A 27,910-nucleotide genomic window follows, 5' to 3' on the forward strand; every position below is an offset into this window, starting at 1 on the left:
GCTGTACCCTGACTAGCTCCAAGTGATGATGATGGGGCAATGAATCCCTTCATCTCCTAAAGTGTGATCTGTCCCATATTTTGTACAGTATAACTATTTTGGGTAGGTTGTGGAAATACAGGAAGATGAATAAGCTATATGTCGCGAGAATCACAGGTCCAATGATGCATACCCAAGGGGGGAAGGACAGAACCAGATATTTATTTATGACAGTGATGAATTTATAGTATTTATTCTAAGATTTTTAATAGACCGTGTTAATAATGAATTTACAGTATTTATTATATTTATTCTACGATTTCTAGTTAAACGTGTCAGAAATATAAGGATGGGAATGGCAAGGGGAATAGTCTATATTCTAAAAATATCCAGCTACACTAATTAAATAAGTGATAACTACAAAATCTATGTACTACCAAAAACAACTACAACACTAAGCTGCTTCAACAAAGAAAATCAAATCAAACATACCAACTTACACAGCACACGGAATATTTCAAAGGTATAGGTTCGGTTGCGAAGGCCTTGGTTACGCCCGAGAGTCGGGGAAGGTGGCTGGTCGGTTGATCAGGCCGGCAGCACTTCGGAGTATACGGGAAGGAACACGCACAGTGGTACGTGTGTTGCAAGGACCTCCTCGAGCGAACTGTGTGATGGGTATTTATCCCCAAATCTGCACATCGCTTTCCCGCGCTTGCATATTACTACGTATGGCCCAACGGTCACCAAGTGGGGGGTCTGTGTCCCAGGGGTTGGGCCGAAACTGTGCAGGTTTCATGCGACCAGGTAAGCCCCGCAGTTCTCGCGCCAAGGTGACAGGTGGGAGAGTCTGAAGCTATTTTCCCCTTTTCACACCTTCCCTTTTCCTAAAGGCAATGGTATGCAGGAAGGGTGTGGCTGATTTCTCCCAAAGAGTACTGCAGCCCACTACAGCAAAAGCGGCCTGGCCAAACTTTTTACTGGGGGGGCAGTTTTTTCTCTAACTATACAGTGAAGCTACACCCCCATATTTTTATGGAAATGTGTTTGAATAGAAATATACATACCTCAAATATGCTTTATGCAAAATGCAGCATGTAGCCACTCATTGAAAAGTTTTCCACTGAATGTGTAAATTCTATTTGTGTGCATGTGTTATTCCTGTATGTGAAGTTAAAAACATGAAGTGAAAACCTGAATATTATCTAGGGCTTCTAGTGAAATCCATTAGTGGTACAAAGCACTTAATGGTTCTACAAAGACATGTGAGCATGCAACCAGTGCTGGAATTAGGGATGGTAGCAACTAGTTGACTATCCGATAAGCAAATGCTTATCGGATAGTCAAGCAACCACTCAACTAGCTGCTTCCTCCCCCCCCCCCCCCCAACCTTCTCTTGCTACCTCTGTCAGAGAGGCAGCAAGAGAGAAAGGAACAGGCTTTAAGTTGGTTCCCTCAGCACCATCTCCACGGGGGGCAGGGGAGGCAGAGGCACAGTGAGGAAATGGCACGAGCAGAGACCACTTCAGGAGCCATAGCACCAGTTCCCACTGCCAGCGCTTCTGCTTTTGAAATGTACAAGAGCCCTCTAGGAGGGCTCTTGTACATTTCAAAAGCAGAAGTTCCCACAGGGAGCACGGGGTGAATGAGGCTCAGGCAGTCCCCACTCGCCTCATGCTCTCTGCAGCGCCCCCCCTTGCTGCCTCTGAGAGGCAGCAGAAGGGGAGACAGGAGCGGTGCTGGGGGGAGCCAGCTTAAAAGCTAGTTCCTCCCAATACTGTCTCCAGAGTGCCACCTATCTCCCCTATTGCCTCTATCAGAGGCAGCATAGAGGGGATAGGGGATGCTTCTGGGAAGCAGCCCCTGTCTGCAAGGGTCCCAGCAGGGATCTGGGCACCCCATGGATAGGGGCCGTTGCCACCAAGCTGCCCCTATTGACGGTGGCCAGGACTGTCCTCCGCTAGCAAGGCTGCTGCTGGACTCAGTGCGAGTCGGGACTGAAGAATCCTGGCTTGCTCTGATCACTGCGCCTCTGCATTTTAACTGTAGTAAGAGCCCCACAGCTTATCAACTAATTGTATAGTAAATACAAATTATATCCACTATACGATTACCCAGATAATCACATTTTAACATAGCTGGAATCCATCTTGAATTTGGTATTTTTCCACTGGGATGGGGCGAATGGAACAAAGAGGTCTTTGGAAAATTCTTTTAAAGAATGGAAAGCAAATAATGATTGTCATCAGCTGGCTGTTCCCCATCACAGGAGGGCACATGAAGAGACCTGGAAACAAAGAACTCTAACGGGGAGGCAGAAGAAGCTGGGTCCAGGTCAGTAAAGATGATCAGTTCTGGCCTGAATGACTTTTTCAAAAATAAGAACTAGGGTGAGAAATTCTGACTTGTGGCAATTTCTCTTAGCCTATTAAGCTTAGCTGGCATGTTTTGTTTATTTTAGCTTAGTAGCTTATTTTGATCTGTCTGTTCTAACTGGCAGCCACTTAAATCCTACTTTTAAATGTCATAAATCACTTTTGTTTGTTAGCAAACCTAGTGTAAATTATTGTTACCTGAGGGGGGAGGGGTAGACAACAGCTGTGCATCTCTGTCTTTCATTGATAAAGCAACCTATGAGTTTTCTCTGTGTAAAAACCATATATAAAGTAGATGGATTCACTTGTGTATTTAATTCCATTGAGACTGTGCTCCTGGATGCTGACAAGTCCCTGTAACTGAGCTGGACACCCACCTGCACCCTGCCATCCCACTGGAGAAGAGGGTAGTTATTGCCCTCTGGAAGCTGGCCACCCCTGACAGCTACCGGTCAGTGGGACACCAGTTTGGTGTGGGGAGATCAACTGTTGGCGCCGTGTTGATGGAGGTAAGTCCCTCTGTGGGGGGGGGGCAGTCCATGAGGTGTAGGGGGACTGTAACAGGAAGGGGTGGGGGAGCGGAGAGGGGAGGTGGTGGAGGGCTCTTGGGCTCATTCCATCCTACTGCTGGGAGCAATCGTGGATGGCGGGGGGAGACCTGGGGTCTTGGGGGGGGGGGGAGGGGGAGGGAAACCTCCCAAAGACTTGGGCAAATCCTCTAATTTCCTATTCTCTGTGTTTGTATGTGTCTATTTCTGCAGATGGTGAGGGCCATCAACTCTGAGCTGCTGAACAGGATTGTCCGCCTCCGAGACCTAGACATGGCCAGTTTTGCTGGGCTGAGATTCCCAAACTGCGGAGAAGTGCTTGATGGAATTCTCATTCCCATCTGTGCACCGCCCCATGGAGCAGCCCGTTATATTAACAGAAAAGGGTACTTCTCCATTGTGCTGCAGGCCCTGGTTGACCACCATGGACTATTCATGGACAGTTGTGTGGGGTGGTCGGGCCGGGCACATGATGCTAGGATCTTCTGCAATTCACACCTTTACCAAGGCTGGAACCTTCTTCCCCCAGCGAAACACTGCTGTTGGGGACATGGAGATGCTGGTCTACATTGTGGCCAATGCGGCGTACCCCCTCGTGGCCCTGGCTCATGAAGCCATACACTGGGCATCTGAACCCAAACAGGGAACTCTTTAACGCGCACCTGACACGGGTGTGTTTATAGGTGGAATGCACCTTTGGCCGGCTGAAGAGAAGGTTTAGGTGCCTGCTCACTCGCCTCGACATGGGGGAACGCCATATCCCAGAGGTGGTGGCTGCATGTGGAGAGCAAAGGGGAGGCATTCCTCCGAGATTGGGGGGCAATGGCTGAAGTGAAGGGGAGGCAGTTTGTGCATCCTCGGACAGCTGCCGTTCACCAAGCCCATCAGGTGGGCGTCCGCATCTGGGAGGCTCTGTGTGAGTGCTTCTCAGCTGGAGCCCAATGACTTTCCCAAGGTTTCCCCATTGGGGCCTATGGGCCCGGCCCCCCCATCCCAAAACCTTTCCCTCTGTCATGGCTCCTTCCCCACTCTGGCATGATAAATGCAGAAGTGGGGGCCAGCAAGTGTACCCCAAAGCCTTATCTACCAGGCTTTGGTATAAAACTTCCCCCAAAATCTTAAAAACCTAGATTTTGGGAATAAAACTTCCGCTGCCACCACCCAAATATTGCTAAAGAAACCAGGGGAAAGATCATTTGGGAAATCTCACCCCTAAAATAAAAATCAGGGCACACTATTAACCAATGCCAGGTTAATAAAAAGAAAGGAAAGAACTTTTATTATTACAACAATATTCCTGTTGTAAGCATAATGACTAGATAGGAAGGTAACAAAATATACTCATGGAGAAACTCCATGGGCCTAGAACTTAGTTACAAAGAAAAGCCAAAACATCTTTTAAACAGTGCCAGATCTCAGATCCCATACCCAATCCTTAAAACAATAAAACCTAACGAAACTACCTAAACTTTACCCTATTTACAGAAAATGAAGAATGGTGTCTTGGAGAGAGAGAGAGACATGCTTGTCCCTCTCTGTAGCTGCAGAGACCTCTCTCAGAGAGACAAAAGGAGAAAGGAAAAAACCCAAATTCCTTTGTCCCAGGTTGAAAGTCCCACCTACATTCCTACTGGTCACTCCACCTGGCTAGGTGTAGTTAACCCCTTAATCCCCAGGCTGCTGGCTAACCCTCATAATCATGACACCCTCCACAAGCCATCCCTGCACCAGCCTCCAGACAGTTATGACACACACACCATGTTAAATCTCAAAAATATAATGTTTATTAACAATTAACTTTCAAATAAATAACTTTGTAAAAAAAAATAGAACTGTTCAACATGTATGTAAAAATAAACTATTTTGTAAACTCTATAACTGTTTTTAAAACTGTGGGAGGAGGGAGGATGTCAACCTGGAGGGCAGGCAGGCAGACTACGGATGATAACAGTATTGCCTGGGCCACAAACCTTTGCAACCTCGGGTCCATGGACCCAGCTGTTCTCGGGGTTGAGTTGGGGCTGTGCCCGGGGGGGCTGCAGATGGCTCTGCCCTAGTGGAGGGGGGGGGGCAGGACTGGAGGAGTGGCAGTGGTTGAGGGAGAGGAAGGGGGAGCAGAGGGGGCTGGGGCCGGATGTGTGGGACATAGTACAGCCAGGGCCTCTCGGACAGTGGCGCGCATAGCACTCCACTGGGGGGAGGAAATCTTCCAGGAGATGATTGTTCCAGCGAGCCTCCTCCCTTGCCCTTTCCGCCATGGTGTCCTCCATTCTCTCCATGGCCTCGACATGCCTCCTCAGGAGGTCGTTGTAGACCCACCAATGCCTGCAGGTGCCATGGGACCGGGTGGGGGGTGGCACGTGTGTTGCCTGGAGGTCAGCAGCAGCAGGTCCGGCTGTGGAGAAGAAGAGGGAGAACTGATCAGTGTCAGAAATTCACACATTATCCCTGCTTGGGCTCAGTAACAACAAGGGATGGGAATGTTGTCACTGCAAGGCCACAAAGCCACCCCAGCCTCACAGGGGCTTTGTTGTGACTAAGGCAATGCCCTCCCCCCCCCCACACACACACACACACATCTTTCCCCTCCACCATGGCCTTACAGGCCAGGGAAATGTGCAGCCACAGTGGGTCACAAGAAGTAGGACAGGGGCCTGGAGCACCTTGGGTCTCCCAGGGCCCCGTCCACATACCCACCACCTGCCCATCTACTTGCACGTGCACAGAGAGATGCAAGCTGTCTAGGAAGACCAAGTGTGACAGGGCGGCCCCGCCCTGCACTAAAGCCCAGGGAAACCACCTGGTGCCGGGGGTGGAGAGGGCCCCACCCACACAGCCCTACTGGGCATGCTCCCAGGGGAGCCAAGGCATAAAAGCCTGCCGGCCTGCTCAGAGGGGGCAGACTACGGCCAGAGCTGGAGCTAGCGCCCAACCGCCCGCGGCGCAGACTGGACCACCAGAAAGGGAGTCGCTAGGACTGCTGGACCTGCCACCACCAGGCCCAAGCCGGGCCCAGCCCCAATGACGGAGCCACCGGCCGACCCCCCGTGACCCAGGCACCAGACCGGCCACCCCCAACCCCGACGCCGACTTGGGAAGAGCCGCAACAGCCGCCTGACTCCCGGCGACCGGTGAGACCACTACGGGCCGTGGGGAGGGGAAAGGAAGTGGCCCACGGCGGGGAGCCGGAGAGGCCCCGTAGGGCTCGGCGCGTTGTGGGAAGGAACCCCCGCTGAGCCAGTGGGAGGAGCCACCTAGAGAGGGAGGGCCCGGGGTCCCCTAACCCTCCTTCCCTGACCCCCAACAAGTGGGGGCTTGGCTGAAGGACTAGGCCAGAGGGCCATAGTTCCCCTAATACAGGGGCAGTGGTCCTTTGAAACGAGGTCGGGGAAGAGTGAACTATGCCCCGGAGGCAGGCGGCCCGCCCCGAGGGAGGGGCGACCCCCTGACACCAAGACGTGCAGATTGCTCTGCATCCTCTCTGCTCCCACCTCCCCTGTTCTGTGTCTGTGACCGTGACTGCATTCACCTGATGTTCCCTCGCCAGCTTTGGAGGATGCCTGCGAGGCCTCCTGGGTCTCGGGGACAGGTAAGGGGTAAGGGTCACTGCAGTTTCAGTGGTGTCTTCTTTCTCCTCCTCGTCTTCTCCTGGAAATTGCTGCTCTGTGTCCGGTATCCCCTTCTGGCAGTGCTGCACTGGTGTGTGCAAGCCCATCTGCATTAGCACTGGGGCAGACAGCAGTTCCCGACCTCCTAGGATGTGGTCGAGCTCCTGGTAGTAGGCACAGTTCACTGGTGCTGCACCTGAGGTGGAGCTGCGCTCACGGGGCTTGGCGTAGCCATGCCTGAGCACCTTTACTTTGGCCCGGACTTGGTCCAATGTCCTGGGGTGGTGCCTTTTTGTGACAGCCCCTGAGCCATGCGTCCGTATATGTCCGCATTTCTGCGCCAAGTGTGCAGAACCTGGAGCGCTTCCTCCTCGCCCCAAAGTTCGAGCAGGGTCAGGACCTCTAGCCCTGACCAGGTTGGAGCTCTCTTCTTTCCCTTAGAGGACATCTGTGATGGCTCCTTCGAAGGTCCTTGGGGGCAATGGGGATCTTGGGTTTCACACATGGCCACGTGGTGGGGAGGCAGGGAGAGCTGTGTGCTGACAGTCTTGGTCTGTGGCCAGCTTCCTGTCAAAATGGCTGCCCAGGGTGTCTGTGCCTTTAAAACATGGCTACAAACAGGAACAATAGAGGTTTTCCCTGAAGATGGATTGTCCAGCAGGGGTTTTCCTTGGAGGACTTTTTTTTTTTCCAGGGGAAAAAAAAGCCCGTGTCCACACTGGCCTTTTTTCTACAGAACACTGTCAAAAAAGGCGTTATTCCTTGTAAAATGAGGTTTGCCATCATCGACAAACCTGCTGCGTTCTGTGGACTTACTGTCGACAGAACGTGGCAGTAGTTTAGACGCAGGTATAGTGTAGACGCAGGTTATACAAAACACTGTAGTCTAGACACACCCTATGATACACATGAGGGAGGCCCATTCCAAACTCTGGACTTAGTCCAAAGCAGTGTTTCTTAAACTTATCTCAAAAGAAAGGATAATATCTTCCCATTACATTGAAACATGTTTTCTTTTATTAAATGTATTTTTAAACCTTTAGTTGATAGGTGAGAAATGGTATATATAACAGGGTAGCAAACTGTCCATTGTAGGTTTGATCATATAAGGTACTGAGCACCCAACTCCCATTGAACTCAGTGAGAGTTCAAGGTGCTCAGTGCTTTCTTTGCAAGATCTAGCCCTTAGTGGTTAGAAAAAGATAATGTTAAAAAATCTATGACTTAACACTTTTTGTTACTATATGAGAAAGGGGAAGGTCTTGACTAATGTAACATCTCATTTGTTCAACCACGCCTCTGTCACCCCACTGTACCTGGCCCTTTTTTTTTTTTTTTTTTTAACTACTGTAAGCAATCACTGGCATCTGTTCAGGAAGGTGTGTCAAGAGTAAACGAATAAATCACTGAAGCATTCAGTTGTGTTGTAATGGGGAAGAAGGTGTGACTCTGGCTTTATAAATAGCATGACACTTTACAACTAAGCATGATATTTTTGAAAGAGCTGATATTCCACTTGAAACACAATTGGATAAATCTACAGGCTGTGCAAGGTATGTGTTCTTACATTTTCAGTATTACATTTGCAATAGAATGTTAATCTCACATAAATTAAAGACAAGATTTGGGGGGGGCTAATCATTTGATTTGCTTGTTTAAGAAGTGTCAGCTGTAAAAATGCTGTGCAATATCTGCTATGGAGAGCTAGCTATCATAGGTTTTCGTACAGTGCTAAAACAATTGTAGTAGTATCTAGTTGTGGGACAAGGAAAAGAAAGATGTCCAAAGTGGACTCTTCTCTTATATTCTAGGGTCTTCACATTCAGATGAGTAAATCGGCAGGATTAAATTTAAGTATTTACAGATAAGTAAATATTGAACTACCTTCCTTGATGGAATACCCACCCAAGAATACCTAGCTTGCTCACATGGAAACTTAGTTACTGGAGGAGGGTCCGGTGCAAGTATATGAATTGTGCATCTAGGACTCATCCATTTAAGACCAGGTTATAAATTATCTACGCATACTGTAAATTCCATCCTATCAGTAGGTCCTGACCCTGCAAGCTTCATTGAAATGAATGAGACTCTGTGCACATGCCAGGCTCCAACTCTACAGAGCAGCTTGCAAGATATGGACTTTAATTTTAAAATTGTTTGATCCCTCTTGAATTTGCTGAACAGTTATATTTTAAAATTGAAAATATGGATAATAATTTACATTTTCTAGATTTTGGGTAGTTATAGATTGACTCAATATATTGCAAACACCTTCAAAAGTGAAACTAAATGCATTTCTTATTCCAAAGAAAAGACCCAATGGATTCAAATACAGCCACTCTCTAGTAACCCAATTCTGCCACCCTGCCTCATGTGCATTTCCCTTACTCTACTAGTCACACTGAAGTAAATAGGACTGCTTCTTTGAGTGTGAGTTGCAGAATTTTCCAAGAAAGAGTTTGACTTTTTATATGCAGTCCATTAAGAAAAAAATAATGAAATGATGTGAATGGGTACATCCCATATATTGCTTAATTTCCCAAATACAATATGAACTAACTTTGAGATTATTTCCATAAAATATTCCATACAATACAATTGTAATGGTAGTGTGCCATTTTGATACCACTGTCAGTGAGTAGTATCCTAAAGAATTCCTAAAAAAACCTTTAAAATGCGGCAACTGAGTGAATTCCAACATTGCAAGTGATTTTTCTTATTATTTGTTGTTTTAAAAACAGGTTACAAGAAAAGCTGAGATCATGAAAACCAGAAGTATTGCACTGCTTTTTGTGTTGTTTCTGGTTTCTCAATTGCTACTAGTTGATGGTGAAGCACAGAAGGAAAGAAATAAAGAAAGACAAAATGGTGGTGAAGCACAGAAGGAAAGAAATAAAGAAAGGCAAAATGGTGGAAAAGGTAGAAAAAAACAAACAGGATCTACTCAAGAAAATGAGAGAGGACAGAAATCCAAAGGTGGTAAATCTTCCCTTAAAGGCAAGTTTACCACCAAAGATAATTCTGAGTGCACCTGGGCTGTGACAGAAGTAGACACTGTTACTCTAAAAGTAGAATGCAAGAAAGGTGAAAGCAACTTCCGGTGTGATTTTTCAGGAAATCCTTCCACCTGTCCTCAATTTGCAGCAAACCAAAAACCATACTGGAAACAAATCTCACGATCCCTAAAGAAACAGAAGAATATCTGTCAAGACCCAAAAGGTATCCTCAAATCTAAAGTATGCAAGAAAGGACCACAAAGTGCCCATCTCACCTTGACCAGCTCAAGCCTGGTAACACTTCAAGACTCCATAAATGATAAGACTACTCACCAAGGAAAAGCGATCACACAAACTTCAGCATCTGCCACTACACCTGAAAATCAGCCAGGGAAAGATTCCAGTGACTGTGTTGAAGATATAGATTACATTAATCAACAAAAGGTGGCTGAAGAATATTGTTCAGAAACATGGATATCTTGGTGCAACTTTTTTATCTCAATGATACAGGATAAAAAATGCTGATGAGATAATAGAATTCTAAAATTCTTAGTTACTGAAAGTTTGGTCCTATCTACTTATTCCATTCCACCATTCTAGATTTGCTTCTGATGTTATATAGTGTATATAAGAGCAAAAGAGTACAATGGTGCATTTGAAGATCTGTTCTAACTTGTATTTCATCCAATGCTCTGTAATTGGTGTAGCTGAAGATGTTGTAGATCTTATTTGCATATAGATTGTTATACACATATTACCAAAGGATGTTACATACTCTGTAAAGATGTATATAAAGCAAAGGCTTCTCATTGTTTCTCTTTGAGCTATGTTAGCCAAAGTGACGATTTCAGTGCTATGCACTTTTTCATAGTGTACAGTACTTTTAACTTCAAAATTGCTGAGGGTAATAAACTTCAAAATAGATTAAAATGATTTTTGTTTTGTTTTTCTGTGTGTAGTAAAACAGATATTTCTTGCACTTTAGAAATTTTCAGAGGCCATATACTTCATACTAACAAGACACTAGGGTGTCTACATAGCAGTTTTGATAATACTTTAGCAGCTTTGCAAAATTGTACTTGTACTCACCATCGGGGTATGTATTTTTTTTTAAATGGTCAAGCAAGATAATGTTTGTTCATTATCCTCAAAGTGAAGAGAAACAAAAAGATTTTGTGCTAGGACTGATACATTTTCATGACAATTTTGCAAAGCTTTGCATTGTACTTTCATCCAAGGATCACAGACACAGAGCACATGTAAATATTATCTCCATTTTTGATCGGTAAACTGAGGTTAAGTGACTTCTCCAAGCCCACACAGTAAATTAGTACAGGTTGAACCCCTCCAATCCAGCACTCTGTGGTCCAACAACATCCTTAGTCTGGCATGATTTTAGTTAGCCAGATGTTCACTTATGGGTAGGGCCAAGTTTCCCGTGGTCACATAAAGTTTGTTTATAGCCACTAGTTCTGGCGCTCAGTGTTGTGTGCTGTTATTTAGCTCTAATTTACCCCTAAATGTCTTCTAAGAGCCCAGTAAGCACTGAAAGTGTTAGTAATCCTGCTAGAAAATATTGACATCCTGTGATCCAGCAAATTCTCTGGTTTGGCTCTGATCAGGTGCCAGACTAGAGAAGTTCAGCCTGTAGTAGAGCAAGAAATAGGCCCCAGGAGTTGACTCCAAGTCTCTAACTCTAACAACTAGACTATTTGTATTACATGTTGATTATAGGTTCTTTCCAAACTTTTAACAAAGAGTAAATGCCTAATCTATATTATATTTTGACAAAAAAATAAAGTGCATTAAAATGTTCATAACTTTCATTTCAGAGGAGTCTTACAGATTTTATCTGTACTTTGGGACACTAGTGAAATTGTGAGAGAATAGGACTCAGAAATTAATTGTAAATGCTGACAAGTGATTCCTTCAATCTTGGGGAAACAAATTGGATGCAATTAAATGTATAAATCACACGTTTCCTGTGTACTTGGGATGGGAAGAATGGTTTTGTAGCTGATTTCAGCTGTGCAATATGGGTATACTTGGAAAAAGTTGAACATTTTAACAAGCAGAACTGTGCTGAACATTTTTGGATGGGTTGCAAGCCATTTATTTCTGCATCTCTCTAAAACATATTCGGTCCCCCTCCATAATAATCACAATGCTATCCCCAGGGCTGACCTAAAGATTTTTTGGGAGGATCAGTTAGATAATATTTAAGTACTCCTCCATTCTGCATCTTCAACAATAGAGCTCAGTAATTTGTGCCTTTCAGTCTCAGTAATCAATATCAGTTTCCATTTACACTGAAAAAGACTAGATATATACTTTTTTTTAGTGAAAAAACACATTCTTTCATACAAATGTCCTCAGTAAGAAGCCATTAGGGAGAAAGCCTACATTGTTTCCAAACAGGATATTTCCAAAAGTTTGCTCTTCAAAGGCAACCACACTGGTTGAGACTTGAATGCACTGTATCATACCAGATTGAGTTGCTTTTGGCAGAGCAGAACGGAAAAGGAATTTGCTTTAGTAGTCACAGGGTTGTGGGTTTTTTTTTTTTTTTTTTTTTTTTGGGCTCTACTCTGAAAGCTCACACGCAGACCTAATAATATTGTATGTCACTTATATCAGTGCAGGCAAACAATCCTTTATATAACTGATTGGCACGGCACAATGCTTCTCATGCAGTGGCGGGTGCATGTGTGCGCACACACGCAAACACTCCTTCTTGCTACTTTATCTAACGGATGCAACTTTATTTACCAAGTCCATCTTTCAGGAGAAGGCTTAATCAGAGATATATTCATTTGCCGTTGACCCCACTGCCCACTTCAAAGCATCAGTATTGAGGCATTGGTGCTAATTGCTGAGGAGTCTTGGGAGACAGTACTCCAGGCTCTTTAGAAAGTGGTGGAAGAAAACTAATAATCAGTTACTAATTAGCCCACTTTTGCATATAGGGATCTAAGCACATGTTGTACCCTCACTCCTGGGTTTGGATTCTAGCTGTTAACCATCCTGTTTTATGGCAGAAACTACCATATCCTTAGGAGAATTTTTTGACAAGAAACAAAATCAGAAGTGAAGAAAGTGTTAGCATCCAAATTTGGCTCAGGCAATCTTGTATGAGTAACACAACATGGGTGACGTAATAGCTTTTTGGAAGCTTCAGGGGGTAGCTGAGTTAGTCTGTACTGGATAAACTTAAAAAACAACAAATGGTCTGTTATGAGTTTTCGTGGGCACAGACCACTCATCTGAAGAAATGGGTTGTACCCACAAAAGCTCATGATGCCATCTACATGTTTTGTTAGTCTATAAAGTGATACCAGACCATTTGTTGTTTTTTAAGTTTATAATATCTTTTATTAGACCAAATTCTATTGGTGGGATATATGAGCTTTCAAGCGTACCTAGATTTAGTCTATACTAGGTTGGTTTAAGGTATACAACTCTAGCTACGCAAAATGAGTAGCTGGAGCCAGCTTACCTTAAGCCAAGTGGTGGCGGTGTCCACACTGTGGGAGGCCGATGGGAGCACAATCAGAACAAGGAATATCAGATACAGAGGGTGGGGAGTAGGGCTGCCCTCAGCATTTGATTTATGGGTCTACGATAGACCCACTCAACTGAATGCAAGATGATCAACCTCTGGAGGGTCGATCTTCTCACTAGTGTAGACATGCCCCCAGAGCTCTTCTTCAGGGCTGGGAAATGCCATGCAATAAACAGATGTACCAGATGCAGCCAGCCACCACTTTCAAGTTATGCCAACTCATAAATGAACATGTTGAGCTGTGGGCAGGGCTGGCTCTAGAGGTTCTGCTGTTCTAGGCATGCTGGCAAACGTCCATCTTAACTAGCTACAGTTACAAACATTCATTAAGTGTTTTGTTACCTTAAGCCTATCCTACCTCTGCCTAACTGTGCAGAGCATTGCTCCTTTTATAGCTGCTTGCCAGGTGAATAGGACTAAGCCATAGTGACACAGCCCAATGTATGCTCCAGCCTGAAACCCATTAAATTACAGTAGTTAAACTTGGAAGGATTCAGTTTTTATCAATAAATATCAATTTCTCTCTCTCTCTCTCTCTCTCTCTCTTGATACTACTCAAAATGTACAGATAGACAAAGTAAGAAAAATGGCTGCTTGACAACACATTAGAATTTGATTTGAAGCCATGTATTTTGGCATATGATATTGGCAGTTTGTTTTTATCTCAACATCTACTCTCATTAAATAATTATCTGACACCCCACCCATAATTTGATATCCTATGATAAATGAGATAAGGTTTTGTCCTAAAAATCTTACCATCCATAGAGAGATTAATCCCACTGTAACAATATGGTTTTTCTGTAGCCATATTGGAAGGCCTGTAGCCATATTGGAAGGCCTAAACTAAAGCCTTCTTCTGCAGCCAGACTGAAGAGCAGCAGCCATTAGCTATAAAGCCTGGAGTCACATACTCACACTCCATCTAAATTGCATTAAAATAGTGTCACACTAGCCTGAGAGAAGTGGATCCTCTCCTAATGGCCCCCACTGTCAACAGATAAAGAAACAGATCTCAAGTTGGGTAAAGAAAACTTAATTACAAGCATTTCATCTGGCAAGAAACTGTTTACCAATAGTTGAGGTTGTGGAATCCGCATTCTATGATTCTTGTCCTTACTTTCCTACTTGTCTGTGTGATCTCTGCCTGGTTTGTAACTGTTTCTGTCTGCTGTATAATTAATTTTGCTAGGTGTAAATTAACTAAGGTGGTGGGGTATGATTGGTTAGGTAATTCTGTTACGGTATGTTATGATTGGTTGGTAAAATTATACTAAAATAATTGGTTAAAGTATAGCTAAGCAGGACTCAAGTTTCTCTGTATAGACTGGGGTCCAAGAAGGAGACCAGCAAGAAGAGGAAAAGAGGGGAGAAAAGGAACACCAAAAAGGAGGAGGGAAGACCTGAAAAATTCGCCTCCAAGATACAGCCTCCTGTGCACAACCATGATGTGCAGCAGCTAAGAGCCAGAGAGACTGACCTAGCCTGGCCAACAGGGGAAGTCTGCCTGCCTGTATCAGGATTGGTGAGCATGACACTATGTGCTCAGCATGTGTATTCTGCTTGCTTGGGAATTGTCAATAAATAGAGAATAAGAATATTACTGTGTAAGGCTCTTTCAGTGGCAAAAGATCCTGCAAACCCAAGGAAGTTACGCCCTCAGCCCTAAGAATTATGTTAGAGTGGGTGTGTAAATTAACAGGGTTGCACCTTGAGCCCTAGGAGCTGGATAAAGGTGTGTGTCCCTAAAGTGTGAAGGGATAGAGAAATTTGTCTGGGTAACACCACTGACTTCAGTAAGACTGTTTGCATGAGTGACGATCTTAATCCTCATTTATTTTCAAAGAGGTAAGGTCCCACGACTCATGCTGAGAAGTATTCACTTACATAACTAAATGCAATGGTCCTGCTTTCATAACTATTTGCCCAGGATTTATTGACCCACCAAGATATACGCATGACTACAGTGACTTTTGTTCCTTCCGTCCATTTTTTCGCTACTGTTAGAAAATTTCCCTTTGCTGACTTGTTGCATCATCTAGTGAGTATTAATATGGTTCTTCTCTCTGTAACTGAGCTCCTCACTAAGCACATGTGGCTTTTGTCCTCACAACACTCTTGTGATGAAGGGAAGTATTACGCCCACTTACAGATGGGGAAATGAGACACAGGGCAGATTAAATGGGTTGGCCAAAATCACACAGGATCCTTGTAGCTGAATTTGGAATCAAACACATGCTTTTGAGTCCCAGATCAAGAACTGGCTATTATTAGATTATTAATTCTTCTGGGCAGGGACTATTGTAAAAAATAATATTTAATGATTAGCAATATATCTGTAAGAACTGTGGTTTCCTTTTTAATGACTTAGAGTTTACTGTGGTTTTATTTTTTAACTCATTATTTTTAACTTGCATCTCCTGATGTGAAAGAAGTGTAGAGTTGTCAGACTTGGAAAATTCATTCTAGTTTCATAGGCAGTAAAGGTTTAGGGATTTCCCTAAAGCAGTCATGGAACCTGCAACCTGTGTGGAACATCAATGAACTTCTTGACTATACTCCATCATACATTTAGATGAAAAAATAAGTAAATACCCACAAAGACGAACTCTCAAAGCTACGTAATAAAATATAATGTGGAATCAATGCTTCATACTATCCAATAATATTACATTGTTTAAAATAATTTCTACTCATTTTGACACACAAATTTATCCTGATTTTAAGGGAAATGTTGGGACTGATTTTTCTAAAATAGCCTCCCAAATTCATGAAAAAGCCTTTTGCACAATTTTCCACCTGCAGTTAATATTGTGGGTTCAGATGCAAGGGGACAATGCACCCTGCCCACCAAGTACAGAGACAGCTCAGTGTTGTTATTGGTGCCTGCATTCATCATAGCGCACCATTGGATGCCTGAACTAAGGCTCATTGAAATGTCAGGCCCTTTTCGCTTTAATTCCTTTCTAGTTTACTTGTTTCTATGCATTTTTCACTCATTTTCACTACAGGCCACATTTTCTTCAATACATTTCAATTCCTTTTATGGCCGGCTTTACTTCCAGTCCTAGTATTCTATTACTCTATTTGGCAGCAGTGCCATTTACATACCTAATCTCAGAACATGTTGCTTAATTGCCCTCAAGAGAATAGACTGTGAGTGACTCACCCTTCTTACTTCCAACACAACTCACCCTTCCCCTTTTCCCGAGGAATCCAATGAGTATCTACCACCTGATATCTCCTCACCTGCACCCAGCCAATCAGCATGGAGGATCAATCTTCAGTCGCTACATGTGAACATGACTGCGGTCAGATAAGAAACTCTCCTCCCTTTTCCATCTCTACTTTCCGCTGCTGATGCCCTAGGCAAAGCAGCTTCTTACTTGCTATAGTGACTGCTTCACCTCTCATCTTCTTGGCATGCTTTCCAGTCCGTTTCCATACACTGTCTTCTGTGTTTCCTCCGGGCTATCTCTTAGAGTGGTATTAATTTGGTTAGCAAATGAGGCCTTGCTCAAACTTGACATGAAAAATTCCTACTTAAAAAGGAGAGGAAAAACTGCAGCCTTCAGCTCGCAGCCTCCTTGTACTCATAGCATTTATCCATCGCATGGAGCATACGTGGGCCTTTGTCATGAATTGGCCAAGGAATCCTGTGGCTCGCAAGGCCCCCACAAGGAGCCCAGAGGTTCTGTGCAGAGGTCTACTGTGTCTGCTTGGCTCCCCACTGCTATTACAGCATAGATTCCTTAGGAACCAGGGGGTATTTGAACCCCACCTGCTGCCTCAACCCCACAGGGGAAAGTTGAATAAGAGAATTCTGAGAATGTAAGTGCTATCATGCACTGAAAAAATCCTTGTGTGGGTTTGAATGCGGATGGTGTTGCAGAATGGCCAAGCCATCAGCTGCTCCTTCCAATGCCATGACTGCAATTTGGGCTCTGGCACTTCTGTATTAAGAAGCAACAGGAGGCCATACCCCCTTCTCTCAACCCCACCTGAGTTCTGCCTTGCTTAGAGAGCAAATGCAAGCAGAAAAGAGAGAGGAAAATTGAGGCTCAATTTATTTAACAAACCTGCATTTATCACTGGTTTCTTTGGAAGGATACTCCTGTCCCTGGTGAAAAATTTATTAGGCTTTATAGCTACAGGTATAAAAGATTTCTCTGGCTTTCTTCCAAGATTACTTACTTCTTATCATTGAAACAGTTAGTTCTCAAGATAGAGACGTGTTAAGGAGCGGGGAAAGAAATTGAGTAATTTATGTGGGAAGACAGTCCATAGGGTTGTTGCCATGTGGCTGATTTTTAACTGGATCAGCCTTTGATCATGTCTATCACTGTGCAGTCATGATCAGCTTAATTAGCCTGAAGTTTCCAGTCCACCATGGAAATCATAAACTGACGAACAGCTAGCAGACACCTCAGAAAGACTATGCTACCTCTGAGAGGCTGAAATAGGTTCAAAACTGTATTCGTATCACAGCTCTGTCATGTGTTTGTGTGTGTAAGGCTGGAAAAGGTTTGCACCAGTCAGCCAGTGTTTTAAAATAGAGCTTAAATTAAAACCCAGAAATTCTTTGGTTATACAGAGTGAGGGGAATAAGAGATTATATATAAAAACAAGACCAGGTAATAAAGTATTTGAGGTATGTGAAGGCAGAGGAGATGTTACTCTTTTTCCTGTGCATTGCACCTTTTAAATGTGAAGGATTAGCTAAATCCATGAAGTGAATCAAGATGAAGGTTTTTACAGGCTACTTTTCTTCATGGGGTAGTCTGGTTGTTTTGTTCTTTGCTGTTTTTTGGGCCCGCCCCCGCCCCTGCCCCCACCCCCCTCGCCCGTGGAAAATCACATTTTGACTGAGGATTTGTACTGTGCCTTCAGGAGAGGCAACCCAAGGAGACGAAAGGCAAAGGTTTTCTTTAGGCAGCCTTTATGCCTTTCCAATTCTGGATTGCTGTTGGGAGTGGCATAGCCCTCACTAAGCCTAGCAATTTTCAGGGACTGAGAGTCCCCAGAGTTGTGGATATTATATGTCCTAGAAGTCCTCTCCTGCCCCTGTCCTAAGGTTTGCGAGAGGGTGTCCTGTGCAATTCCTGCACTGAGGGAATTCTCTCCTGCTCAGCTAAGGGACTGTTCAGCTGCAGCAGAAGGGAGAATCCTTCTTTTTGTAGGGACAATATAGCAGTATTAACATACTGTGCTGAGCTTTGAATTCCCAAACTTTGCATTTAAACCCTGTACAAATGACACAGAAGCAAGATGCTGCTGCTGATGCCAATTCATGGACCAGGGAAGCAGCAGGTTGACATTAGAATGTTGGATTTCATTTTATATCACACGAAATGCTCTCTCTTCTGAGCTGATACTGAAACAATTCTCTTGTACTGTGTTAGGAGGTGTCACGCTGAAGATGGAGTCTTTTAGACATATAAAAGCAAAGCATTGAGTAAACTGATCATCAGAGGCCTCATGTTGCTATCTTTGTAAGAGTAAAGAAGTTATCCTATTATGTTCTGGCCAAAGTCCAACTGAGTAATTGCATTCTGCTAACTAAATTCCTCTTAAAGTTTTAACTGCATTCATTACCTGTCCTATGTTGTAATGATGTTGTGCTCTAATGACTGACACTTTTAAGCCTAGATTAGGGTGATTTTCTGCAGCCTCCAGAGATGGAGGATCACCTATTTAGAAAGAATGAAAGAAGACAATAAAAGAGAGGAAGGTGTGAAAAGGAAGAAAAGATCCAGCCCTGTGGATAGAGGTCTTAATATTGTCAGCTAACAATGTTCTCAACTTGCTATTTTCTCCCATGTCTTGTGATCTTTGGTGTTTCTCTAACAGACCCTACTCCTGGAACACACTGATAAAGGGAATTTCCAAATTCAATAAAATAAAATAAGATTTTAGCTTTTATGTTTGCAGAGAAAGCCTGGAAAAGGTGACCAAATGCACCCTATTAGTTCAAAAATCAGAAGGCAACTGAAAAGAAGTAAAAATCTATTTATTTTTAATATGGCATTATTTTTAAGCCAATCTTATGATTTCTGAACATGTAGGATGCCTGCACTACATGGTTATGGCTGCAATGCATAAAAACTGTTCTAAAATTACCAGGTGATGTCTCCCTTTACCCCACCCAGACAGGGCTTCGAGGCCAAATATATCCCTGGCTCATTGCCCTCTGTAATGTCTAGTACTCAGGAGGCACTGTCAAGTGGGCAACTTGAATATTCTTTCATCTCAGACTTCTCCAGAAGTGATTTATTTCCAGCCTGAAATGGAGGGACAACAGATGAAGGATTGTCTGAGCTTGGAATATATAGGGCAGAACCAGCCTTCTCCGGTACTAACAGGCCGCACAGTGTTTTTAAGGTAATGACTCTTGTCCAATTAATAGACTGACCTAACAAGCCTTAGTGGACTCAGGCTGTGGTAAGGGAAGGCCTATGAAAAGACGATGGGGGTAGAGGGAACGTCCAGGAGGGAACAATGGCTTCAGTTGCTGGACAATGGAGTGGACAGAGCGCCCTTAAAGCCCTTCAGCCCCTAGTTCAGGTTGCAATGGAGCAACAGTTGCTGCTAGTATATCACAATATCCTTCCTCCATTACAGACAAAAGCAGAGTTTATTGCTTGTATCAGTGTTCAAAAAATTTTTCCACTAGACATGCCTAAACCAGTCTAAACACATAATTTTGGTATAGCAAACAGCAAGCAATCTTGTCCAATTGCAAGCTTTCACTGACTTGCTACAATCACCTCACATTTCATCTGCCAATTGCAGGAGCACAAGAGATGACAGTTTAGTCTTCTGATTGTTAGAAACACCTTGTGACTGCAGCTTTTGTTTGATGTATGTTGCTCATGTGCTGGGTGTGATGTCCAGTTCTGTGATTGGGAAAAGGTGCGTTTATATTTTTTTATAGAGCCTGGTTCAAAGCCCACATTGACATCAGTGGGGATTTGAATCAGGCCCGTAGTGACTATAATGTTTAATGGGTCTCTTCAAACAAGCCAGTTCCAGAGGATCTAAACCTTAGAATCTGTGAAGGCCACTCTCCTACAATGCAAGAAACTTTGAGCTTGCTCCATCCGTTAGAGTGGTGTAGATGTTTGAATTCTGTTGTTGTCTCTGAGAATACTACTAGTTCTTTGGAACAGAGAGAATCTTCGAACAAAATTGTACAGCACCAAGTGCACTGATGGTGCTCGATAAACAACAAATAGTGGGCAGGTTTTGAAAGCTGGGGGGGGGAGGAGGTTGTTTTTGCATGAGCAAAGACTGAGTTTTCAGTGCTCAAGCTGGGAATGTGTAAAACAGCTCCTAGAAAAATCAGTTCGGTCAACATATCACTATGCCACACAGGGAGAATATTATTAGCACCTCAGACACATTCGTGCAGAGCTGAGCTCTGGTAAATATTTTCAGCCCCACTGGACTCCTGGCATGCCTGGCAGACTTCTGGGAATATTTGGTGAGAATTTAAGCCTTGATAGCAAGCCAAATGCACTCTTTGTTGCCCAGTTTTGCACCTATTGTAGAACCTCAGTGTTACGAACACCTCAGGAATGGAAGTTATTTGTAACTCTGAACAAAACATTTATGGTTGTTTTTTCAAAAGTTTACGATTAGGCATTGACTTTTCTATTCAGAAACTGCCTTTAATCTTGATTTAAATGAAGTAAGCAGAGAAATAGGTTTTTTTTACCTTGTCTCATCCTTTAAATGTTCCCTTTTTTAGTGTTTTGTGTTTCACACAGTACCATACAGTATTTGCTTTTTTGGTCTCTTCTGCTCCCTGTCTGTGTACTGGTGGTTCCAAGTGAGGTGTGTGGTTGATCGGTCAGTTCGTAACTCTGGTCTTCATAACTCTGAGATTCTACTGTATGTTTACTACAGTTGTGTGTGAAATTATTTTTGCATATGTAGATTATTGCTGTTACATTGTTTTGAACATTTGGGCCTGTATGTTGTACTATACTATGTTTTATGAAGCTCCCTCTTACAGAGTGGCACTCACCAAAGAAGTTTATCAAAACACACCTCACTTCAAAGAAATGCTTAGACAGGCATGGAAGCATGTCCACTATCATATACTTTCAAGTTGTGCACAGATTGCTGCAGCAGCAGAGAGGACATGGTTTGCCTGGGTTCAGCTTAAAGACTATCAGTTTATCAAACATACCACAGTTCGTTCTCTGCTGAAAATCTTATAAGAAGAAATAATGGTGGCAGCAGTGTGGTACCTATTGCTAGTATTGCATTTTTAATGGAAACCACTGTAAGCAGAATTGGATCTGATTAGGAATTCAATATCCAAACACCCAGCCCTTTGGAAGACGTTTAGATTCAAAGCCTAAAATTGCAGACCTAGCTCATCTCAAATGACAAGGCAATGGTCTTATGATTAATTATTGGTATTCCTGTACTGCTGAAGGAATGGGCCAGAATCCTGTTGTGATAGGTGTTGTACAAATAAGTAGGTGTTGGAGTCTGTATTTCCTTTGGGATATACAAGGATGCACAGCAAACATATAGTGCACTGAAGAATTTACAGCCTCATGGGAACACAGTTTCACACATTCTAATCTCATTCATGCCATTCACAGTTTGAATTAACACCATTGCTTAGTGTGTTTGTCGGGGTGGAGTTTGTCTTGCTACCTGTAGATAACAGAATGAAAAGGCACCATTCCACCCTGTGACACACCTGTGTGAGGCCAATGGAAGGACAAGTCCAAAACACAAAATATTCCTCTGGCTTTACTGCTAATTTTATAAATGGAAACACCCCAGGAATGAAAAATTCCTTTGATTTTTTTCAGTTGCTAGCAGACACTGGATTTCTGTTGCTAAGTGTGATGGCATTGCACCTGGTATAGGGAAATAAAGAAGCTGTAATAATGTAAAAAGTCTCAGAGGAATTGCCATGTTAGTCTGTAACTTTAAAAATCAGTAGTCCTGTGGCACCTTAGACGAACACAAATACATAGGATCATGATCCTTTACATTTTTGTAATCATGTAAGAGCTGTACATGCTTGCCAAGGAAGTCTGTTGTTATAACTAATTCTTTGCTAGTAGACTTCATTAAGGCACTCAACTCAGATTTATCTCCTAGATGCCTATCAACACTCTGAATATTTCACAAATATCTCCAAGAATGTATGGAAAATGTTGAATTGTTACAAAACCACAAACCAGACTGACCAGCTAAGTTCCTCAATCAGCCAAAATGCCTGGTGCCTTCACGGAACACGGTGTAGTTTTAACGGCGTCATTCCCAGGATATGAGACACACAAGTTGTTTGAGGTAATGTCTTTTATTGGAACAACTTCTGTTGGTGAGAGAGACAGGCTCTGGTGCTTGGAATCCTTTCCCAGACTGGAAGCAGAGCTCTGTATGGCTTGAAAGCTTGCCTCTCTCACCAAGAGCAATTTGTCCTATAAAACATATTACCTCACCTACCTTGTATCTCCACTGACTTTGTTGGCAGTTTTGCCAGACTAAGATCTGCATGATGAAGCTCTACAAAGATGTACACTTATAAACACTTTCTAATGTGTATGACCTTATCTAGGACCTCTCAGTCCTTATGAATATGCCTTTCCCAACTTCCAATAATTATAAAATATGTCAAAAGATGCCTGAAATGTTTGGTACAGATTTAATGGGGAAAATACAGTGCTACTGATGCATTTTACTCATTCATTTGCTGTCAGTGTTGCAAACCACAAACAGGGCACTCAGGCTTTTCACCTGCTGGAAAATAAAGAGCCAGACCCTCCTCTATGTTGCTCCACTGCAGGATCCTTATGAGACCACTGGAGGAGTTCTCCTGCATAGAAAAATCTTCTGTTTTATCTCATCCCACCCTCTGGATAACAGCACAGGTAATGTAACCAGAGGAAAGGGGGCAGGCATGGTGAAGGTTCTCTTTCCACCTTTTCACACTGCCAGTATTACTCCTTGGATTTGGCAGGCGACATAAATTAGAACACACCAGAGACTGGCCTGGTAAATCCCCAGAACAAGGGATCACACCTCTTGCTGGAGCTGTGCTAAGTGCTCTTTGGCCTAAGCTGAGGATTTAGGCAGTGCAAAGGGGTTGTCCTTGGCCTGATCGCTCCAAGTTGGTATACACCAGCCAATAGATCCAATATGCAAATTCATTTTACTCTAGTTTATATATAGTGCATATTGCCTCAAGGCAAATTTATTGGAGCCTTGTCCTGTCCCAATTCCTAATTGCAGTGTTGCCCAAACAGCATAGTATTGTTGGCTGCCCTCCTCTTCTCCTTCTTGATGCTTAGCACAGGCAGATGGAGGTGGAGTCCCTAGAGTGCTGACACAGGCTTGAGCTCAGTAACAGAACGTGCATTTATTACTGGAAGAGGGAACAGAGGAAGTTCCCCTCCAGCTCCTGGTGACTCCATAAATGATGCTTCTGCTCATGGCCAGGAAGCACCACTCCCCTGGACTTCCTCTCAGGGCTACTTCTTCAATTAGGGGTTTTCCAGAGGCACATCTCTTTAAGGCCTATCTGTGAAAATGTCACAGGCACGCGCGCGTGCACACACATATCCAGCAGCACAACTCAGCTACACTATCACTCTTACTGGTGCTCAGCTTTAGCCAGTTCTGAGACAGCCAGTACTGGATTTCTACTATTACAGGTGCCATGATATTCATATCTCCCTAGGAGGTTGGTGGCAACAAAATGGAGCATATGGCAAGGTAATTTGATAGTGATACGAGGAGCCCTTGAGAGAGACCACATCTAAATATCAAAGTGTGTTGGTACATGAACTTACCCAATATACTTTTGTGCTGAGAGAACAGGTTAGGTAAGTAGCTGAAGGGATAATCTTTAACTTGCTTTAGGTAATACTCATAAAGGTATTTTCAACTGCAGCTAGAGAGATACCTTGCTGCATTCTCTATCGTTGGGTTCATTCACCAACAAGCCTTTCTGTCCATTCATGGGGCAACATGAACATTTTTTGTTTTAGAGCAGCAGATTTCTGGGCAGCTGCCTAGGAACACGGATTTGGCCCACCTGCCCCATCATCATGTCAGAGGGGTGGCCAGGCCAAATTTCAGTGGCTTTGTGACCCAGTGCACCAGGTTCCAACATCACCCACTCATGATGTGGGGCAACCTCCCTGGGGATCAGAGGGGAGGAGGAAAGGGCAACACACTAAAATTTTGCCTAGGGTAGCAGACTCTTCTGAGCAGCCTCTGTTCTTATGCTTCCACCATCATGAAATTTCAGTGCAATTCACTGGTGGATGAAAATGTGAATGTTACTAAAGATAAGTCATTTCTCCCATTTCTGACTCACTGCATTAAGCATAACAGTGCTAAGGCACACCCAACTTAACTTCGCCTAAGCTAATTGAACAAAACATCAGTGAACGTATTGGCAATTTTAAGAAAGCAAAAGGGTGAATTTCTGTAATGATTTTACAATTCTCCTGATGTAGTCATTAGCAATTAAAAAGCATTTACCTTGCAGTCCTGACACATGTGATGCTGTCCATCTAGGGATCAAATTCAACCAGCATCCCCCCCGGGCTCCCCCCCCCCCACATACTGGGTCAAACCAAAGGTCCACCTAGCCCACTATTCTGTCTGCCAACAGTGGCCAATGCCAGATGCCCCAGAGGGAGGGAACACAGCAGGTAATCATCACATGATCCCTCTCCTGTTATCCATTTCCAGACAAACACAGGCTAGGGACCCCATTCCTATCCATCCGACCTAATAGCCATTGATGGACCTAACCTCCATGAATCTATCTAGCTCTTTTTTTAACCCTGTTAAAGTCCTAGTCTTCACAACATCCTCTTGCAAGGAGTTCCACAGGATGACTGTGCACTGAGTGAAGAGAACCTTCCTTTTGTTTGTTTTAAATGTGCTGCCTATTAATTTCATTTGGTGATCCCTATATTCAAGATGTGGGTGTACCATGGTGTTGTATATAAGCAATAAGATACTTTCTGTCTTATTCTCTATCCCTTTTTTAATGATTTGTAACATTCTGTTTGCTTTTTTTGACTGCCGCTGCTCACTGAAGGTGCATCTACACTGCAAAACTATTTCGAAATAACTAGTGCTATTCCAAAATAATGTAGTCTGCGACTACACAGCCGGCAGTTATTTTGAGATAGTGTCAAAATACGGTCAAGCTAGAGGACTTCTGATTCTGACTCCTGTAACCCTCATTGTACGAAAGTAAGGGAAGTTGGAGGAAGAATGTGCTATTTCGAAATAAGTGCTGTGTAGATGCTCCCTATTTCGAAATAAGCTATTTATTTATTTATTTATTTTATTTAAAGGTAAGCCCTGCAGTGTAGACATACCCTGAGTGGATGTTTTCAGAGAACTATCCACAATAACTCCAAGATCTCTCTCTTGAGTAGCTGTAGCTCCATATACCCCATGAGCCTAAACAATAAAAAGCCTGGGACTAAACAATGAAATCCCCATCTATGCTCTGCTGACCCACTCATCATCTCAGCCTCAATTGCTTTCTACTATCCACAGCCCAGCTAGCTCTACCCATACCTGAACTCCCTCTTGGAACCCTTGAAAGCCACACTTTGGAGCAGGGTAGATAGGAATTTGCCATGAGCAGTCCAAGTAACTAGGGCAAACTCTTCAGGCCAAGTTCTGCCCTCATTTACATCCTTGAAGCCCCTGTGAAATCGATATGGCTGTGTGACTATTGAACCAAAGACATCCAGAGCTGAGGTGTGAGTTTCTGCAGCTGGAGCTAACGGACTAAATTCCATAGATGAGAGTTTTACCAGACTCACATCCTCTGAAGATCAGGCCCAGTGAGGGATACCTAATATACTCTGAAGAATGGATTACAGCTATTGTAGTGTTACCTGTGAAACAAATCTGGCCTCATCTGCTGAGCTAAATTCTATGATTGAAGTATGCTACATGGATGGTGTGAAGTGGCCAGAAAATAGGTGAACAGACCTGAGGCCAACCCCATTGAAAACAAATACTCACCAAGTTCAGTGTGAGGTTGTGTGTCAGAGCCACGCTTACAAATTATGGGCTCTATGCCACTCAATCCCTGCCCCCTTCCCACAGCTTCTGCTGGGGGGCCTGGAGCTTCCCTCTCCTCTGCACAACTTCTACTGGGGGTTCAGGGCTTCTCTGGGGCTGGCACAGAGCTGCAGAGGCTCGGGGATCCTCTCTTCCCACAGTCTGGCCGCAGAGAGTCCTCCCTAGCTGATTGCTGCTGGCCAAGAGGAGCACATGCGGGAGGTGGGAGAGGGCAGGGAGAAGCCCTGCAACAGATAAGAGAGAGCAGCCATAGGGAGGGGCAGGACAGGAACTGGCAGAGATGGTCAGGGCAGTCCTCAGTCCACAAGCACATGTAGCTGTGTAGGGACACTTGAGAATTTGGTGCCCCAAATTTTCAGATGTTCTACACAGTCATGTATTTCACGTACACCTAGAGACAGCCCTGCTGGGAAGAGAGAATCATCAAAAGGACAGGGTACTATTAAGGAAAACCCTCCTTTCCTTTTTGTCATAAAGTTCCTGGTTCAGTACTGGACAAAAGTGATGCTTTCTGTGATTTATTACCAGGGTTGCATCACTTTCAGTGGGCACAGGACTGGGCTCTATAAGTGCTGTGAATGACAAAATAGAGTAACTTGCCTCCACTTTATATGAGGAGGGGGGGCTACAGTGCACGGCTGGAACCTTCTGTTGATGAATCAACCATGTTACTCCTGGAGAACAGGTGTGTTCCCATGGGTAGAGCATAATGTGTAGCCAGGAGCCGTGGGTGCTTCTGCCAGCTCTGTCACTAACTTGCAGCAGGGCCTTGGGCAAAGCATTTAATCAACTAGCCTCAGATTATCTGTGTGCAAAGCAGGATGCTTGCTCTAAATGCCTATCCGAATTGGCAAAAAGCTTCCATGGGGATCTAGGAATGCAGAATGTGAAACTCACATAGCCTATCATTCTGAAGGGCTACGTCTAGACTGGCATGATTTTCTGCAAATGCTTTTAATGGAAAAACTTTTCCATTAAAAGCATTTGCGGAAAAGAGCGTCTAGATTGGCACAGACGCTTTTCCTCAAAAGCACTTTTTGCAGAAAAGCATCCGTGCCAATCTAGACACGGTTTTGTGCAAGAAAGCCCCGATCGCCATCGGGGCTTTTTTGCGCAAAACAGTTTTCAGCTGTCTACACTGGCTCTTTTGCGCAAAAGCATTTCCGGAAAAGGGCTTTTGCCTGAACGGGAACGTCAAAGCATTTGCGCAAGAAGCACTGATTTCGGACAGTAGAACGTCAGTGCTTTTGCACAAAATCAAGCGGCCAGCATAGACAGCTGGCAAGTTTTTGCGCAAAAGCGACCACTTTTGCAGAAAAACTTGCCAGTCTAGACGCAGCCAAGGTGTAAGAAGCAGTTCTCATGACAGCCTAGTGTGCTAGGAGGGGCACAGCTGTGTAGGAAACTGACACTGAAGGGCCTCCTCAAACTGTTGCACCAGTGCATCAGAGAGACATTTAGGTAGCAGTCCCTCAATGCAGAGACATTAATCTACTCCAGCTTTTTTGCTGCTTAAGTTTACCAGCACACAGAGGCAGCAGCTGATGAACTAAGTATCTCTGCACTAAGGTGCCAGCACATCAAGGGCTGCCTATGTAACTGCTGTGTTGGTGCACTGGGGAGCTAGGGTAACAGTGCTGTGGAGCCCTTCATTCACAGGTTCCTCCCCTAATCCATGTCACCCACAGCATTCTGTCCCATTCTCTCTACAAAGCCCAATCAGCAACACGTGCCTCATCCCCCACTA

The 27,910-nt window shown here is 44.0% G+C and overlaps 1 protein-coding gene across 1 annotated transcript; it reads left to right on the forward strand.

Moving 5' to 3' along the window:
- The first annotated feature begins 7,917 nt into the window (after nt 1-7,917).
- FGFBP1 (fibroblast growth factor binding protein 1) lies at nt 7,918-10,436 on the forward strand. Its single transcript, XM_006136967.4, has 2 exons — nt 7,918-8,063; nt 9,252-10,436. Exon 2 carries the CDS (start codon nt 9,273-9,275, stop codon nt 10,029-10,031), a length of 759 nt encoding a protein of 252 aa, XP_006137029.1. The 5' UTR covers nt 7,918-8,063; nt 9,252-9,272; the 3' UTR covers nt 10,032-10,436.
- Nucleotides 10,437-27,910: the final 17,474 nt, after the last annotated feature.

Source organism: Pelodiscus sinensis, chromosome 5 (genome assembly GCF_049634645.1).
Source record: "Pelodiscus sinensis isolate JC-2024 chromosome 5, ASM4963464v1, whole genome shotgun sequence".
Classification (NCBI taxonomy): Eukaryota; Metazoa; Chordata; order Testudines; family Trionychidae; genus Pelodiscus; species Pelodiscus sinensis.

Bases quoted from the DNA above. Each gene is read 5' to 3' on its own strand.
- FGFBP1 (XM_006136967.4), top strand. From the start codon at position 9,273: ATGAAAACCAGAAGTATTGCACTGCTTTTTGTGTTGTTTCTGGTTTCT.